This window comes from Thalassophryne amazonica, unplaced genomic scaffold (genome assembly GCF_902500255.1).
Source record: "Thalassophryne amazonica unplaced genomic scaffold, fThaAma1.1, whole genome shotgun sequence".
Lineage (NCBI taxonomy): Eukaryota > Metazoa > Chordata > Actinopteri > Batrachoidiformes > Batrachoididae > Thalassophryne > Thalassophryne amazonica.
Genome location: NW_022986244.1, coordinates 105,254 through 121,285, shown reverse-complemented (window position 1 = coordinate 121,285; position 16,032 = coordinate 105,254). Strand labels below are relative to the sequence as shown.

The following is a 16,032-nucleotide window of genomic DNA, read 5'->3' as shown; positions in this document are numbered from 1 at the left end:
GAGGCGAGGTGCCACAGCTTTAAAAGATCTGTCCCCTCGAGTTTTAAAACAAGTTCGGGGAACCATCAGCAGGTTCTGATTGGAAGACCTCAAACTGCTGCTGGAAACATAAGGCTGGATCAGGTCCTTAATGTTTTCCGGTGCCTGCCCATGTAGAGCTCTAAAGGTCAGCACGAGGATTTTGTAATTTATCCTGTAAAAAACAGGGAGCCAATGTAAAGACTTGAGGACAGGAGTAATATGCATTCTCCTGTGGGCGTGGGTAAGAAGTCGTGCAGCAGAATTTTGCCCTACCTGCAGGCGGGCCAGCTCTTTCTTACTGAGGCATGTAAAGAGACTGTTACAATAATCAAGTCATGAAGAAACAAATGCATGCAATTCGAATTCGAATTTGGAAAAAACAGTTCTTAACGAGCTGCCTGGTGTGATGTTCCAAAGACATCCCTCCATCCAAAATGACACCCAGGTTACGCAGGCTGCCTTTAACAGAGCTGCTCAGATTACCAAGGTGATTCTTAATGACAGACATAGCACTATCTGGAGCTACAATCATTGTCTCAGTCTTATTAGAATTCAACTGCAGGCTGTTTTCAGTAAGCCATTCTGTAATTTTAGTGAGACAAATGCACAAGTTTACGTTGATATTTTGGACACTTTCTTATCTCATCAATTTGGGGATGATGAAATCATTTTTCAAGATGATAATGCATCTTGCCATAGAGCAAAAACTGTGAAAACATTCCTTGCAAAAAGACACATAGGGTCAATGTCATGGCCTGCAAATATTCCAGATCTTAATCCAGTTGAAAATCTTTGGTGGAAGTTGAAGAAAATGGTCCATGACAAGGCTCCAACCTGCAAAGCTGATCTGGCAACAGCAATCAGAGAAAGTTGGAGCCAGATTGATGAAGAGTACTGTTTGTCACTCATTAAGTCCATGCCTCAGAGACTGCAAGCTGTTATAAAAGCCAGAGGTGGTGCAACAAAATACTAGTGATGTGTTGGAGCGTTCTTTTCTTCTTTTTCATGATTCCATAATTTTTTCCTCAGAATTGAGTGAGTCCATATTTTTTTTCCCTCTGTTTGGTCTAAAAAAAGTAACCGTTACTGACGGCCACAATTTCTTTTCCTCATTTCTTATAGTGTTTTTTAAAGCCAGAAAGTTGCCATTTGAAATGACTTTAGTTTTGTGTCATGTCTGTGATCTGCTTTTTTTCTACAAAATTAAACAACTGAATGAACATCCTCCGAAGCCGGTTATTCCATAGTTTTTGCCAGGGGTTGTTGTAAGATGTCCTAGCTTTACAGAGGGCTTTATTATAGAGCAACAGACTCTTTTTCCAGGCTAAGTGAAGATCTTCTAAATTAGTGAGACGCCATTTCCTCTCCAATTTACGGGTTATCTGCTTTAAGCTGCGAGTTTGTGAGTTATACCACGGAGTCATGCACTTCTGATTTAAGGTTCTCTTTTTCAGAGGAGCTACAGCATCCAAAGTTGTGCTCAGTGAGGATGTAAAACTATTGACGAGATAATCTATCTCACTCACAGAGTTGAGGTAGCTACTCTGCACTGTGTTGGTATATGGCATTGGAGAACATAACAAAGAAGGAATCATATCCCTAAACCTAGTTACAACGCTTTCCGAAAGACTTCTACTGTAATGAAACTTATTCCCCACTGCTGGGTAGTCCATTAAAGTAAATGTAAATGTTATTAAGAAATGATCAGACAGAAGGGAGTTTTCAGGGAATACTGTTAAGTCTTCAATTTACATACCATAAGTCAGAACAAGATCTAAAGTATGGTTAAAGTGGTGGGTGGACTCATTTACATTTTGAGCGAAGCCAGTTCAGTCTAATAATAGATTAAATGCAGTGTTGAGGCTGTCATTCTCAGCATCTGTGTTGATGTTAAAATCGCCCACTATAATTATCTTATCTGAGCTAAGCACTAAGTCAGACAAAAGGTCTGAAAATTCACAGAGAAACTCACAGTAAGGACCAGGTGGACGATAGATAACAACAAATAAAACTGGTTTCTGGGACTTCCAATTTGGATGGACAAGACTAAGAGTCAAGCTTTCAAATGAATTAAAGCTCTGTCTGGGTTTTTGATTAATAAGTTGGAGTGGAAGATTGCTGCTAATCCTCCCCCTCGGCCCGTGCTACGAGCATTCTGACAGTTAGTGTGACTCGGGGGTGTTGACTCATTAAACATATTCATCCTGCTGTAACCAGGTTTCTGTAAGGCAGAATAAATCAATATGTTGATCAATTATTATATCATTCACTAACAGGGACTTAGAAGAGAGAGACCTAATGTTTAATAGACCACATTTAACTGTTTTAGTCTGTGGTGCAGTTGAAGGTGCTATTATTATTTTTCTTTTTGAATTTTTATGCTTAAATAGATTTTTACTGGTTATTGGTGGTCTTAGAGCAGGCACCGTCTCTACGGGGATGGGGTATTGGCTTATGACTGTAATGTCGTGCCATGAATGACGTGGTGCGTAATATTGTAATATTGACATGTTCTATAAACAAACTGCATGCATGCACATATCATCGTATGTATGTCAACTTATCAAAACAAACGTGACACCAAAGAGGTTATATGTGAGACTCACCTTCATTGTCGTCATTATGAAGCCGGCGGAGTAGCGATTTCTCATCCCTGCTTAGCAAATATTCTGCAATATCCACAGTTTCAGACTCTGGACTTCGTCTAACCATCTGTCAGTTGCCTTCAAGGGGTCAGAAATTTGTCTCCAACTATCAACAAGGACCGGTCATTTTAGACAGCAGCGCGCTCTTCCCCCTTTGTCGGCACCAACGGTAGTTTCTATAACAATGCAGCACACGCAAGGGCAGCCAGCTCTTCTTTCCATTTCTGTCCACTGCCGTACATAGTCCTGGTTGTAACAGGTAATCCACAGAGCTTACAAAAATGCTTTAAATCATCAACTTTCCAGCGGTTGAAATGATCCAAATCACAGCACTCCTCGCTGCTTTCCGCCGTCATAGCAAATGTTGCGTACCCATAATGCACCGCGCGGCCCGAGATGTGCACTTTGCTTATTGATATGGACTTGAATCAGCAAGTCCCGTTCTCCTGATGACATATCAACAATATGGCCGCAGCTGAGGGCTCAAATAGAGCGCAGGCTTCAGACAGCTGTAGTTTATCCTTCACATGCAGGCTTATCGACTTTTATTGTTCAGGGTTTTTGAAAATATCAACATTTCATCATTTTTAGTGATTATTTGTGCACATTTTTAGTGTCACCTACACTTTATAGGTCAACGCTAAATGAGGGCCATGTGCTCGAGCACAAATCTGTTTCTTCTGCAGAATGCAGTGACACAGCAGTGCCACCAAGTGTTCCCACACTTCCTTGGTGCACCACTGTGGTGAATCAGCCACACTTTAGGGATTTGGACGCTAGTTTTAGTCGACCTCTGTCTGCTGATGAGAACCTCTGAATCAGTGACTTTCCTGCAGCAATAGGTCAGTTGGCTGTTGAAAACTTGTACTGTCAGTGAATGTATCAGTAAATAAAACGGTATTTTATTTACTTCTTTGACTTGTATTTAATTTCACATCTGGGAAAATTACCAAAATGCAGAAGTAGAATCAAAGCAAGATGTCACAAATCTAACTGCTGCGTTAGATGTTTTGGGTAACCGACAGCATGTCACGTTTTAGCCATGACCGGGGCTTCGATTTTAGTTCTCCCTCTTTCTTTTTCGCTTCAAGTGCCCCAGCTTTGATTTATTAGTTGTTTATTTTCATCATGGTTTATTCAAATGGCTGTTATGTTGTACATTGTCACTTTGTTTCTTTGCTACTTTTCATACTTTAGCCATAGTTCAGTTCTGTTCTAGTTTTGTTCAGCCGTTTTTTGTTGTTTTTTTTTCATTAGTATGAAGAGTGGAAAGGCACTTGGTCCAGATGATATTCCAGTGGAGGCATGGAAATGTCTAGGAGAGATGGCAGTAGAGTTTCTAACCAGATTGTTTAATACAATCTTGGAAAGTGAGAGGATGCCTGAGGAGTGGAGACGAAGTGTGCTGGTTCCTATTTTCAAGAACAAGGGTGATGTGCAGAGCTGCAGTAACTACAGAGACATAAAGCTGATCAGCCACAGCATGAAGTTATGGGAAAGAGTAGTAGAAGCTAGGCTTAGAAAACAGGTGAAGATCTGTGAGCTGCAATATGGTTTCATGCTGAGAAAGAGCACTACAGATGCAATGTTTGCTCTGAGAATACTGTTGGAGAAGTACAGAGAAGGCCAGAAGGAGTTACACTGTGTGTTTGTGGACTTAGAAAAAGCTTATGATAGGGTGCCAAGAGAAGAGCTGTGGTATTGTATGAGGAAGTCTGGAGTGGCGGAGAAGTATGTGAGGGTAGTGCAGGACATGTACAAGAATAGTGTGACAGCGATGAGATGTGCAGTCGGAATGACAGACTCATTCAAGGTGGAGGTGGGATTACACCAAGGATCAGCTCTGAGTCCTTTATTGTTTGCAGTGGTGATTGACAGGTTGATGGATGAGATCAGACAGGAGTCTGCATGGACTATGATGTTTGCAGATGACATTGTGATCTGCAGTGAGAGTAGAGAGTAAGTTGAGTCTAGTCTGGAGAGGTGGAGATATGCTTTGGAGAGAAGGGGAATGAAAGTCAGTAGAAGCAAGACTGAGTACATGTGTGTGAATGAGAGGGAGCCCAGTGGAATAGTGCAGTTACAAGGAGTAGAAGTGGTGAAAGTAGATGAGTTTAAATGTTTGGGGTCAACTGTTCAAAGTAATGGAGAGTGTGGTAGAGAGGTGAAGAAGAGAGTGCAGGCAGGGTGGAGTGGGTGGAGAAAGGTGGCAGGAGTGATTTGTGACTGAAGAATATCAGCAAGAGTGAAGGGGAAAGCTTACAAGACAGTAGTGAGACCAGCTATGTTGTATGGTTTAGAGACGGTGGCACTAACAAAAAGACAGGAGGCGGAGCTGAAGATGTTGAGATTCTCTTTGGGAGTGACAAGAATGGACAAGATTAGGAATGAACATATCAGAGGGACAGCTCAGGTGGGACGGTTTGGAGACAGAGAGGCGAGATTGAGATGGTTTGGACATGTGCAGAGGAGGGACCCAGGGTATATAGGGAGAAGGATGCTGAGGATGGAGCCACCAGGCAGGAGGAGAAGAGGGAGGACAAAGAGGAGGTTCATGGATGTGCTGAGAGAGGACATGCAGGTGGTTGGTGAGACAGAGGAAGATACAGAGGACAGGGTGAGATGGAAATGATTGACCTGCTGTGCGCCCCCCACCCCCTGCAACGGGAACAGCTGAAACACAAAGAAGTTTATCACTTGTTTATTTTGCTCATCTCATTTGTGTTATCAGTTATGCTGTAATGTCGGGTTTGTTTTCTGTAATCATGGAGTCTCTGTTTTTCTTATAGTTTGTTTAACCACTTTGTTTTCTTAGTCAGTTCCTGTTTAGTTTAGCTTTAGTATTTATTTTCCATTTATTCTCTGATTAATTCTCATGTTCATGCCCGGTTCATTGTTATATTTTACTCTGTCCTCAGTTTCTGTTTTAGCTCAGTTCATAGTTCCCTGTTTCCCTCACACCCATCTGATTATGTTCTCACTCCACATCACTGCACCTGCCTTGTGTCTTTGTCTCTCACTTTGTTTCAGTCTGCTTTGTGTTTTCATTCACTCACACTCTTGGCACCTGTTCATGCATCTTTGTATCTTACATTGCTCCACTTTGTGCACTCCCTTCCTCACTATCTTGCCCATTGTATAATCTTTGTCCACCAGCCACGCCCCCTTTCTAGATTGTTCCTCACGTGCACCTAGTTAACACCTGCCTTAATTAAACACCTCACAACCATCACACCCCTGCCAGTTTGTCCTCTTTGCACACATTCCGGCCTCTTGTTTTCAGTCCTGATTTTGCCTTGCCGTGTTGCTCTGTTTTCCTCGACCACGCCTCTTGCCTCATCTCTTATGTCTGTGCTTGCTCGTGCCATTGATCCCTGCCTGAATATGACTGTGTTTTTGCCTAATCCCGACTGTACCTCCGCTCCTAGTGACCACCTGTGTACTGTACCTGAGCCTGGAATAAGGACCATGTTGACTCCAACACCTAAGCCAAGTCTGGGAGTCTGCTTTGCGGGTCTAGCTGCTGTGGTTGCCAGGCAGCCGCCCGCCTTGACACAGCAGTCAGTTGAGTTCAGTAGATAGAACATGTTCTCACCTGGAGGAGGCAGGCAGCACTGTGAGAGTCATGTTCTTTGACTTCTCCAGTGTGCTCAACACCATCTGGCCTGACCTGCTCAGCGATAACCTACAGGACATGAAGGTGGAGGCTCCACCGGTGGCCTGAATTACCAGCTACCTCACAAGCCGCCCACAGTATGTGAGGCTTGGAGACATTACATCCAACACCATCAGGAGCAGCACGGGGGCACCACATGGGACGGTTCTGTCTCCCTTTCCGTTCACACTCTACACCTCAGACTTCAGTTTCTGGTTACAGTCCTGCCACCTGCATTGTGGGCTGCATCGGCAGTGACCAGGAGGCGGAGAACAGGAGTGTGGTGGACAGGTTTGTGGAGTGGTGTGGACTCAACCACCTGCAGCTCAACGTATCTAATATGAAGGAGCTGGTGGTAGACTTCAGAAGACAGAAGACCCGTTTGAACCCAGTTACCATCATTGGAACTGAGGTGAATGTTGTGGGCTACTACAAGTACCTGGTTGTCCACATACACTCAACAAAAATATAAACGCAACACTTTTGGTTTTGCTCCCATTTTGTATGAGATGAACTCAAAGATCTAAAACTTTTTCCACATACACAATATCACCATTTCCCTCAAATATTGTTCACAAACCAGTCTAAATCTGTGATAGTGAGCACTTCTCCTTTGCTGAGATAATCCATCCCACCTCACAGGTGTGCCATATCAAGATTCTGATTAGACACCATGATTAGTGCACAGGTGTGCCTTAGACTGCCCACAATAAAAGGCCACTCTGAAAGGTGCAGTTTTGTTTTATTGGGGGGGATACCAGTCAGTATCTGGTGTGACCACCATTTGCCTCATGCAGTGCAACACATCTCCTTTGCATCATCCGTGAAGAGAACACCTCTCCAACGTGCCATACGCCAGTGAATGTGAGCATTTGCCCACTCAAGTCGTTTACGACGACGAACTGGAGTCAGGTCGAGACCCCGATGAGGACGACGAGCATGCAGATGAGCTTCCCTGAGACGGTTTCTGACAGTTTGTGCAGAAATTCTTTGGTTATGCAAACCGACTGTTTCAGCAGCTGTCCGAGTGGCTGGTCTCAGACGATCTTGGAGGTGAACAAGCTGGATGTGGAGGTCCTGGGCTGGTGTGGTTACACGTGGTCTGCGGTTGTGAGGCTGGTTGGATGTACTGCCAAATTCTCTGAAACGCCTTTGGAGACGGCTTATGGTAGAGAAATGAACATTCAATACACGAGCAACAGCTCTGGTTGACATTCCTGCTGTCAGTATGCCAATTGCACGCTCCCTCAAATTTTGCAACATCTGTGGCATTGTGCTGTGTGACAAAACTGCACCTTTCAGAGTGGCCTTTTATTGTGGGCAGTCTAAGGCACACCTGTGCACTAATCATGGTGTCTAATCAGCATCTTGATATGGCACACCTGTGAGGTGGGATGGATTATCTCAGCAAAGGAGAAGTGCTCACTATCACAGATTTAGACTGGTTTGTGAACAATATTTGAGGGAAATGGTGATATTGTGTATGTGGAAAAAGATTTAGATCTTTGAGTTCATCTCATACAAAATGGGAGCAAAACCAAAAGTGTTGCGTTTATATTTTTGTTGAGTGTAGATAACAAACTGGAAAGGAATGTAAGCACAGGTGACTGTACTTCCTCAGGAGGTCTGCTGAAATATGTTGCAGATGTTTTATCACTCGGTGGTCTCCAGCATCATCTTCTACACTGTGGTGTGCTGGGGCAGCAGGCTGAAGGCAGCTGACATGAACAGACTCAGCAAGCCTTAACCCCTGGAGAGCAGGCTCTGTCTTGCGGTGGAGCTGGAGTCTGGTGGAGGTGTCAGAGAGGAGGATGTACCTGTGGCAGTCAGACTGTATAACTGCTCCCCTTCTGCAGGATGAATACGTGACAATCAGTTTTTCAGTTACTCAGAGCTATGTGCAGTACTGTCAACATCTAGTGAAAATGTCTTCAGTCTTTTCACATAAATTTGTTGCACCTATTGCACAAAAAATGTTCACCGTTTACTGTTCAGTGCTCAGGCAAAATAATTTCCTTCGGGATAATAAAGTTCATCTTATTCTTACTCTTATACTATAAATTACTTCAACAGATTTTTTTGACAGTGGTTCTCAGTCCAGTCCTCTGGAACTCTCAGCAAGTACTCAGCCAATAATCTGACTTTTATCAGAACTTCTTTGTGTCAGAAGAGTGTAGCTCAACATAAAAAACTACAAAACACATCTCGCCACACTGTCCAAAACTAGATGAGGTCCAGAGAAGTTAGTTTGAGGTTTGATGTTGGATCTTGTGCTTTGTTTCCAGGTTGGGGAAAATGGCACGGGTAAAACCACAGTTCTCAAACTGCTGATGGGTGAACTCACGCCAATCAGTGGAGTCAGACAAGCCCACCGGTAAGATGACTTGTAGCACCCTAGTGTTTTTGTACCAAATTGGACTTGTTTTGGGCATCGCCAGCGCCACAACTATATTCCAACCTGTGTTGAACTTCACAAAGCGTTTCTTTCACTTGACCTGACTGCACTCTGGGGCATCTACAGGTACTGTGACAACCCAGAGTCCAATGGGTCCAAAGTCCAAGGAGCTCAGTCCAGATATGAGAAAGAGGATTGTAGATTTAAGAACATTGTTTGAAACCATTTCTAAACAGCTGCAGATTCCAGCATCATCAGTTCAGACAGTGTGAATGTTGGTACAGGGTATCGGTAGGTGGTGCCACTTTGGAAGAAGACTCCAAATGTCAAACCTCAGCTGGCAAACTTCCACCCGAACTGGCCTTAATTCCACATGGCATATGTTTGCGCAGCCGTCGTGACTGTTTAAACATTTATTTCTCCGGAATCTTCCCTGATGTCCGACAAAGTGACACTTCTCCTTAAATTTTTATATTCATTTATTTTTTCCTTGGTCTGGAATTTGCCTCAAGTGCGTTGAAATCAGTGTAACGTTTGCAGTGGATTTTGGAGAGACTGTGTGCACTGTGTGCCAGCAAGCTAGTTTTGGAAAGCTAATAGGCTAGCTCCTTGGTTTCAGTTGCTTAATATGGACATTCACAGCGTGTACTTGGAGAAGGCAAAAGAAAATATTTTAGCGACTTTATTATTTTTCTGTGTGAAGCAATGAATTTGCTGCTTCCTGTTTTTATCTGTGTCGCATTCTGCGTACATAATCCACACCGCTAGATGATGAAAACCGGACAAAACCAGTCTATTCTGACTGTTGTGGGCTCCATACAGAAATGCACTTCTCTGTGCTGTGCATGTGTGCTGGCGCATCACATGCATTATAGTCACAGCTCATGTGCGTTGTGTAAACAGGTTGTGATCTAAGAAATGTGAAAATTTTCAGATTTTTATTTTTTAGGGAACTCAAGTTGGTTCTGTGATCAGCCATGATTTCACAGCAGGGCTGCGACCAACCAGTCGTCTGTCAGTTACTAGTTGTTTGGTCCATCAAGTATCGTTCAGTGTGTTCTGAAGACACCGACGGAAATGTGGTGTTGTCTCCACCAGATGAAGGTTTCTAGTTCACTGTCAGAGAAAAGAATCAGTAACATTTTCACATTTAGAAGCTGAAACCAAAAAACAATTTAAAAGGAGGAACTGGTCCAATCCCTATCAAGGTGTGGTTCCAGAGCCGATGCTGTGTGTGGAGGCGAGGCCCACCAGATCTAACTGGTATTGCTCCACCTCCCGCACAAACTCCGGCTCCTTCCCCCACAGCGAGGTGACGTTCCACATCCCCAGAGCAAGCCCCTGCCGCCCAGCTCTGGTCCACCGAGGCCCTCGGCTTTCACTGTCACCCATGGCACAGTTCATCCAACACCAGCGGTTCCCCCTGCAGGTGGTAAGCCCACATGGTGGAGATGGAAGGTCCATGTTGCCTTTTCAGGCTGTGCCCAACTGGTTTCCATAGCAGGCCCAGCCACTAGGGGCTCGCTGATGGGCCTTCCATCCAGACCTGGCTCCAGATGGGGGCCCCAGGCTTCCTCCGGACCAGGTCACATTTCCTCTGCCTTGTTCTGTCATGGTGTCTTGTGAACCATTCTTAGTCTGGCCTCTCGCCTGAGACCAATTTGCCATGGGAGACCCTACCAGGACCACATAGGCTCCAGAAAACACATCTCTCGGGTTCATAGCGGCACACCTGATATGTTCTCTGGGAGCCATCACCTGATAAGGTAAGTCTGGGGATGCCAGATAACCTGTTGAAGATGAATGACTAAAGGAGGAACTGATTATTAAAACAGCTGTGGATTAATTTAATAATCATTTAATAATTGATTGTTAATTATGTCCAAAGTTGGCCTTTCATAAAAAAACAAACAAACAAAAAAAACAAAGATGTTTTCTTGGTCATAAGTGAATACATTTCAGTCTGAGTAACGTGTTGAGTTTTAGGGTGAGCCTTAAGGTTAAAGGTCTCAGAGCCAATGAGTGATGGTTTCGTGCTGTCTGTCAGGAACCTGAAGATCGGCTACTTCAGCCAGCACCACGTGGACCAGCTGGACCTGAACGTCTGCTCCGTAGAACTGCTGCTCAACAAGTTCCCCGGTAACTAACCCCCCCCCCCCCCCCACACACACACACACACACACAGCTGTTCTACTGGATGATGTCAGAGGTTTTGATTTAAGGTGCCTGCTTTAAGGTGTTGGTCCTTAAGTATTTGGACAGTGACACAGTGGGTTGTCAGTCCCTCTGGCTTGAGACTTTCTTCATTTCTGATTGACTGAAGTGAGACATCAGACTGCTGCCCATTCAATGTTCTTATAACCAGGTGTGCACATAACTGGTGCTCATGGTGCTCACATCTGCTAAAAATAAATTCTGCGCAGCAGAAAACGTGGACCAAAGCGCTTCTTGGGACGAAAGTCAGGACGGCTTGTTGAGAAGGGCTTCCCTCTGTGTTTTCTGCTGAGTATCATTTATTTTTAGCGGCCATGGGTGCCATGTGTAGGGCTGGTTATAATACAGCTTGCTGTCCTCACTGACCAGCCAGATTCAGTCATTTCTTTTTTGCAGAGTGTTTGTTTTATATTATCAGAAACCAACAAGTCCCAAATCCAGTCAGAACCAGATTTCAGGTAGGGATGAAAATCCTCTTTCCTGGTGTATCTGGAGCTTTATGTTTGTTCATGAGAAGCTTAACAAATCTTGGTCTGATGTTTAATTCTGACTTATACTAAACACCATATCTAAGCGGGAACTCAAACACTCCTGATTACTGGAGTTTATTAATAGTCACATGTTATTTATACAACCCCTGGCAATAATTATGGAATCACCGGCCTTGGAGGATGTTCATTCAGTTGTTTAATTTTGTAGAAAAAAGCAGATCACAGACATGACACAAAACTAAAGTCATTTCAAATGGCAACTTTCTGGCTTTAAGAAACACTATAAGAAATCAGGAAAAAATTGTGGCAGTCAGTAACGGTTACTTTTTTAGACCAAGCAGTGGGAAAAAAATATGGACTCACTCAATTCTGAGGAACAAATTATGGAATCACCCTGTAAATTTTCATTCCCAAAACTGACACTTGCATCAAATCAGATCTGCTCGTTAGTCTGCATCTAAAAAGGAGTGATCACACCTTGGAAAGCTGTTGCACCAAGTGGACTGACATGAATCATGGCTCCAACACGAGAGATGTCAATTGAAACAAAGGAGAGCATTATCAAACTCTTAAGAGGGTAAATCATCACGCAATGTTGCAAAAGATGTTGGTTGTTCACAGTCAGCTGTGTCTAAACTCTCGGCCAAATACAAACAACATGGGAAGGTTGTTAAAGGCAAACATACTGGTAGACCAAGGAAGACATCAAAGCGTCGAGACAGAAAACTTAAAGCAATATGTCTCAAAAATCGAAAATGCACAACAAAACAAATGAGGAATGAATGGGAGGAAACTGGAGTCAACGTCTGTGACCGAACTGTAAGAAACCGCCTAAAGGAAATGGGATTTACATACAGAAAAGTTAAACGAAAGCCATCATTAACACCTAAACAGAAAAAAAACAAGGTTACAATGGGCTAAGGAAAAGCAATCGTGGACTGTGGATGACTGGATGAAAGTCATATTCAGTGATGAATCTCGAATCTGCATTGGGCAAGGTGATGATGCTGGAACTTTTGTTTGGTGCCGTTCCAATGAGATTTAAAGATGACTGCCTGAAGAGAACATGTAAATTTCCACAGTCATTGATGATATGGGGCTGCATGTCAGGTAAAGGTACTGGGGAGATGGCTGTCATTACATCATCAATAAATGCACAAGTTTACGTTGATATTTTGGACACTTTTCTTATCCCATCAATTGAAAGGATGTTTGGGGATGATGAAATCGTTTTTCATGATAATGCATCTTGCCATAGAGCAAAAACTGTGAAAACATTCCTTGCAAAAAGACACATAGGGTCATGGCCTGCAAATAGTTCGGATCTTAATCTAATTGAAAATCTTTGGTGGAAGTTGAAGAAAATGGTCCATGACAAGGCTCCAACCTGCAAAGCTGATCTGGCAACAGCAATCAGAGAAAGTTGGAGCCAGATTGATGAAGGGTACTGTTTGTCACTCATTAAGTCCATGCCTCAGAGACTGCAAGCTGTTATAAAAGCCAGAAGTGGTGCAACAAAATACTAGTGATGTGATTATTTTTTTTCCCTCTGCTTTGTCTAAAAAAGTAACCATTACTGACTGCCACAATTTTTTTTCCTGATTTCTTATAGTGTTTCTTAAAGCCAGAAAGTTGCCATTTGAAATGACTTTAGTTTTGTGTCATGGCTGTGATCTGCTTTTTTTCTACAAAATTAAACAACTGAATGAACATCCTCCGAGGCCGGTGATTCCATAATTTTTGCCAGGGGTTGTATTCACGTAACATCAAAGGTTTGAGGAGGCAGAGCCTCTGAACCCACGTACATCCACATTAAGAATCAAACTGGGAACCAGTTTACATCCAGTTTGTGTATTCTACAGGCCATACAGAGGAGGAGTACCGCCACCAGCTGGGAGGTTACGGTATCACTGGAGAACTGGCAACACGGCCTGTGGCGAGCCTGTCAGGAGGACAAAAGAGCCGTGTGGCCTTTGCGCAGATGACCATGCCATGGTAAAGCCCAGTCCAAGTTAATACCAGCTGCTAAATCTAAACCCGGTTTATTAATATTAGCGAGCACATCAGATCCATGAAATCTGAACTCTGATAGAAACTTCTCAGGACAAAGAAGCAGCACAATCCATGTTTCCTCTCTGACCTTCTGTCCTCCAGTCCAAACTTCTACATCCTGGACGAGCCCACCAACCACCTCGACATGGAAACCATCGAGGCTCTCGCCAAAGCCCTCAACAAGTTCAGGGTGAGTCCACAACATCTCTGCGCTCAACACCATCAGAGTACACTGCTATAGCCAAATCACCTAACGCTTAACCCGGCATGTGGTCCACAACAATGTTTCAGTCAGTGTCCCTTCAGATCAACACAAAAACAACAAAACCAGGCAACAGCAGTCAGCAAGTGGAATGTAAGGAAACAGAAACAATCCGCGGTTTATGATGCGCATGTGGAAATGGAAGCTGCCGTAACATTTTGGTTGCTGTGGAAACCGCTGATAAAGATGTCAAAGAAATGCTTTACACTGAAATCGGTAACATCTTCGCCTGGGATGTATTTGAACACGCACATGCTGTTTTCTTGAAACTGAGTTCACACACAAAAACGTCACTGAACCTGACTGTGTACAGAAAGTGTTTTCTCATCAACAGAACCAGAATCCAGGACGTTCACGTTTACAAACCTCATCCACAGTCACCATAAAACCAGATTCTGAGCTGACAAGTCCAAAACACGCCACGTCTTACTGAAAGCACTCTGATTCGTCCACGTTTGTTTGTTTGTTTTTTTGCTTCCAACCACATAAGGAACTTACAGAATTAGAACTTTAAACCAGTTCATCTCTGGCTGCTGTGAACATGCTTAACACTAGAACTACCAGAGTGGTACCAAATGGCACTTATTCCTTTAAATCCCAAGGTGGTGCCAAATGGCGGCTGTGAGCAGCCCAGCTTGTCACCAGTGTTATGTAAATGAGGCCGTTACACTCTACTCCGCGGGGGTTAGGGAGAAGGACAGGAATACCAAAGTGCTTTACAGTGAAAAAGGCCCACTCCTCAAAAGGACCAGATAGTCTGAGCCATGTTGAGAATACCGTATTTTCTGCACCATAAGGCGCACCAGATTATAAGGCACGCCCTCAATTACCTGGTACTTAACCCTTACAAAAGGCGCACCGGATTATAAAGCGCAGCCTCATTTAGCAGGTACTTAACCCTTACAAAAGGCGCACGCTAAAACATATAGTCTACAAAAAAAAAAAAAAAAAAAAAGGTCACGGAAGCAAAACGGTGAGTTTATTTGAACTTTTTAACAACTTTGAACTACCGGTATTTAACAATATGGTACTCACATTATTTTTTATTATGGTTCTGTCACAAATCCATCGAAGTCCTCATCTTCTGTGTCTGAATTGAACAGCTGGTCTTCTAGCTGTGGCCACCTCGCTTTGTTCCTGGGGGAAACTCCGTTTGGTCTTTTTAATTTGGCGCAGTTCATTTTCTTGTTTCCTCTAGCAGCTGCTCTATTCCCATGAACAACCGCGTAACTGATAGCCTGCAGTTTGAATTGTGCCTCGTAAGCATGTCTCTTCGCTGGCGCCATTTTCGGGGGTCCTTAGACAAACAAATGTTGTTTTGCAGGATACCTGTAGTATACGGTAACTACCGGAGGAGTGGCAGAGGTAAGTGTACGTACCACGGATTCATGGACTCTTCTCTGATTGGTTTATCGCTGGCAGCGTACGTACTCTACGCTACCAGCGTGCGTACTTTACATATTACGTAATGTTCTCCGATTGGTTTATCGCTGCCAGGGTACGTACTCTACGCTGCTAGCGTACGTACTTTACGTATTACATCCTTGTGTCAGCGGGAAATGGTCCAATATTCCGACGGTCAAAGACAACGTCGGTCGTTTTTAACAGATTTTGGAATTCAGTGCGCACATAAGGCGCACCGGATTATAGGGCGCATGGCCGATTTTTGTGAAAATTTAAGGCTTTTAGGTGCACCTTATGGTGCGGAAAATACGGTAAATGTTTTTGTATTTTTTGGTAATCGTTTGGTCAAGATTATTTTTTTTTACATAAAGTTATTAAATAGTTTGTTACATTTGTAAGAAGTAACTCTAAAGACAGAACCCAAGTATATAAAAAACAGATGTGCATTCAGTGCTGCAATGTCAGTCAGGTTGTAAAACATAGCGACTGGCCAACGCCGTGTTCCTGAATGTACAGTGTACTTTCGCACGACCCACGACCCTTATTTGGAGTAAGCGGTTGAAGATGAGTGAGTGATGAGTGAAATAATAAACAGGAAAACTTGACTAATTAACATGGATGAGCGATGCCAGATAATATAAACACTACACAAGAATATAATACACAGGAGATGACACTAGAAATATAAACCCAGATATCATAAATTAAGCAGAAGAACACCGGAGCCGCCAAGCCCTGCACCCCAGGTGGCCACTGTCTTCAGCAGTCAGACCCGGTACTGCTGGCAGAAAACAGAAACAGTTCTGGATGAGTGTGAGTTCGCACACTCAGTAATCCCACAGTCTGTACACAATGAGGAGGGAGAACCTCCACCTCCAGCAACAATTTCACCC

At 43.6% G+C, this 16,032-nt stretch overlaps 1 protein-coding gene across 2 annotated transcripts in view; it reads left to right on the top strand.

Moving 5' to 3' along the window:
- abcf3 (ATP-binding cassette, sub-family F (GCN20), member 3) overlaps positions 1 to 16,032 on the top strand; it is a 166,852-nt gene that overhangs the window by 132,531 nt on the left and 18,289 nt on the right. For both annotated transcript variants that reach the window (XM_034165315.1, XM_034165314.1), the window contains exons 17-20: positions 8,607 to 8,695; positions 10,764 to 10,855; positions 13,284 to 13,416; positions 13,576 to 13,663. In XM_034165315.1, the coding sequence (XP_034021206.1) occupies positions 8,607 to 8,695; positions 10,764 to 10,855; positions 13,284 to 13,416; positions 13,576 to 13,663 (402 nt within the window). The remainder of the gene's footprint in view (positions 1 to 8,606; positions 8,696 to 10,763; positions 10,856 to 13,283; positions 13,417 to 13,575; positions 13,664 to 16,032) is intronic.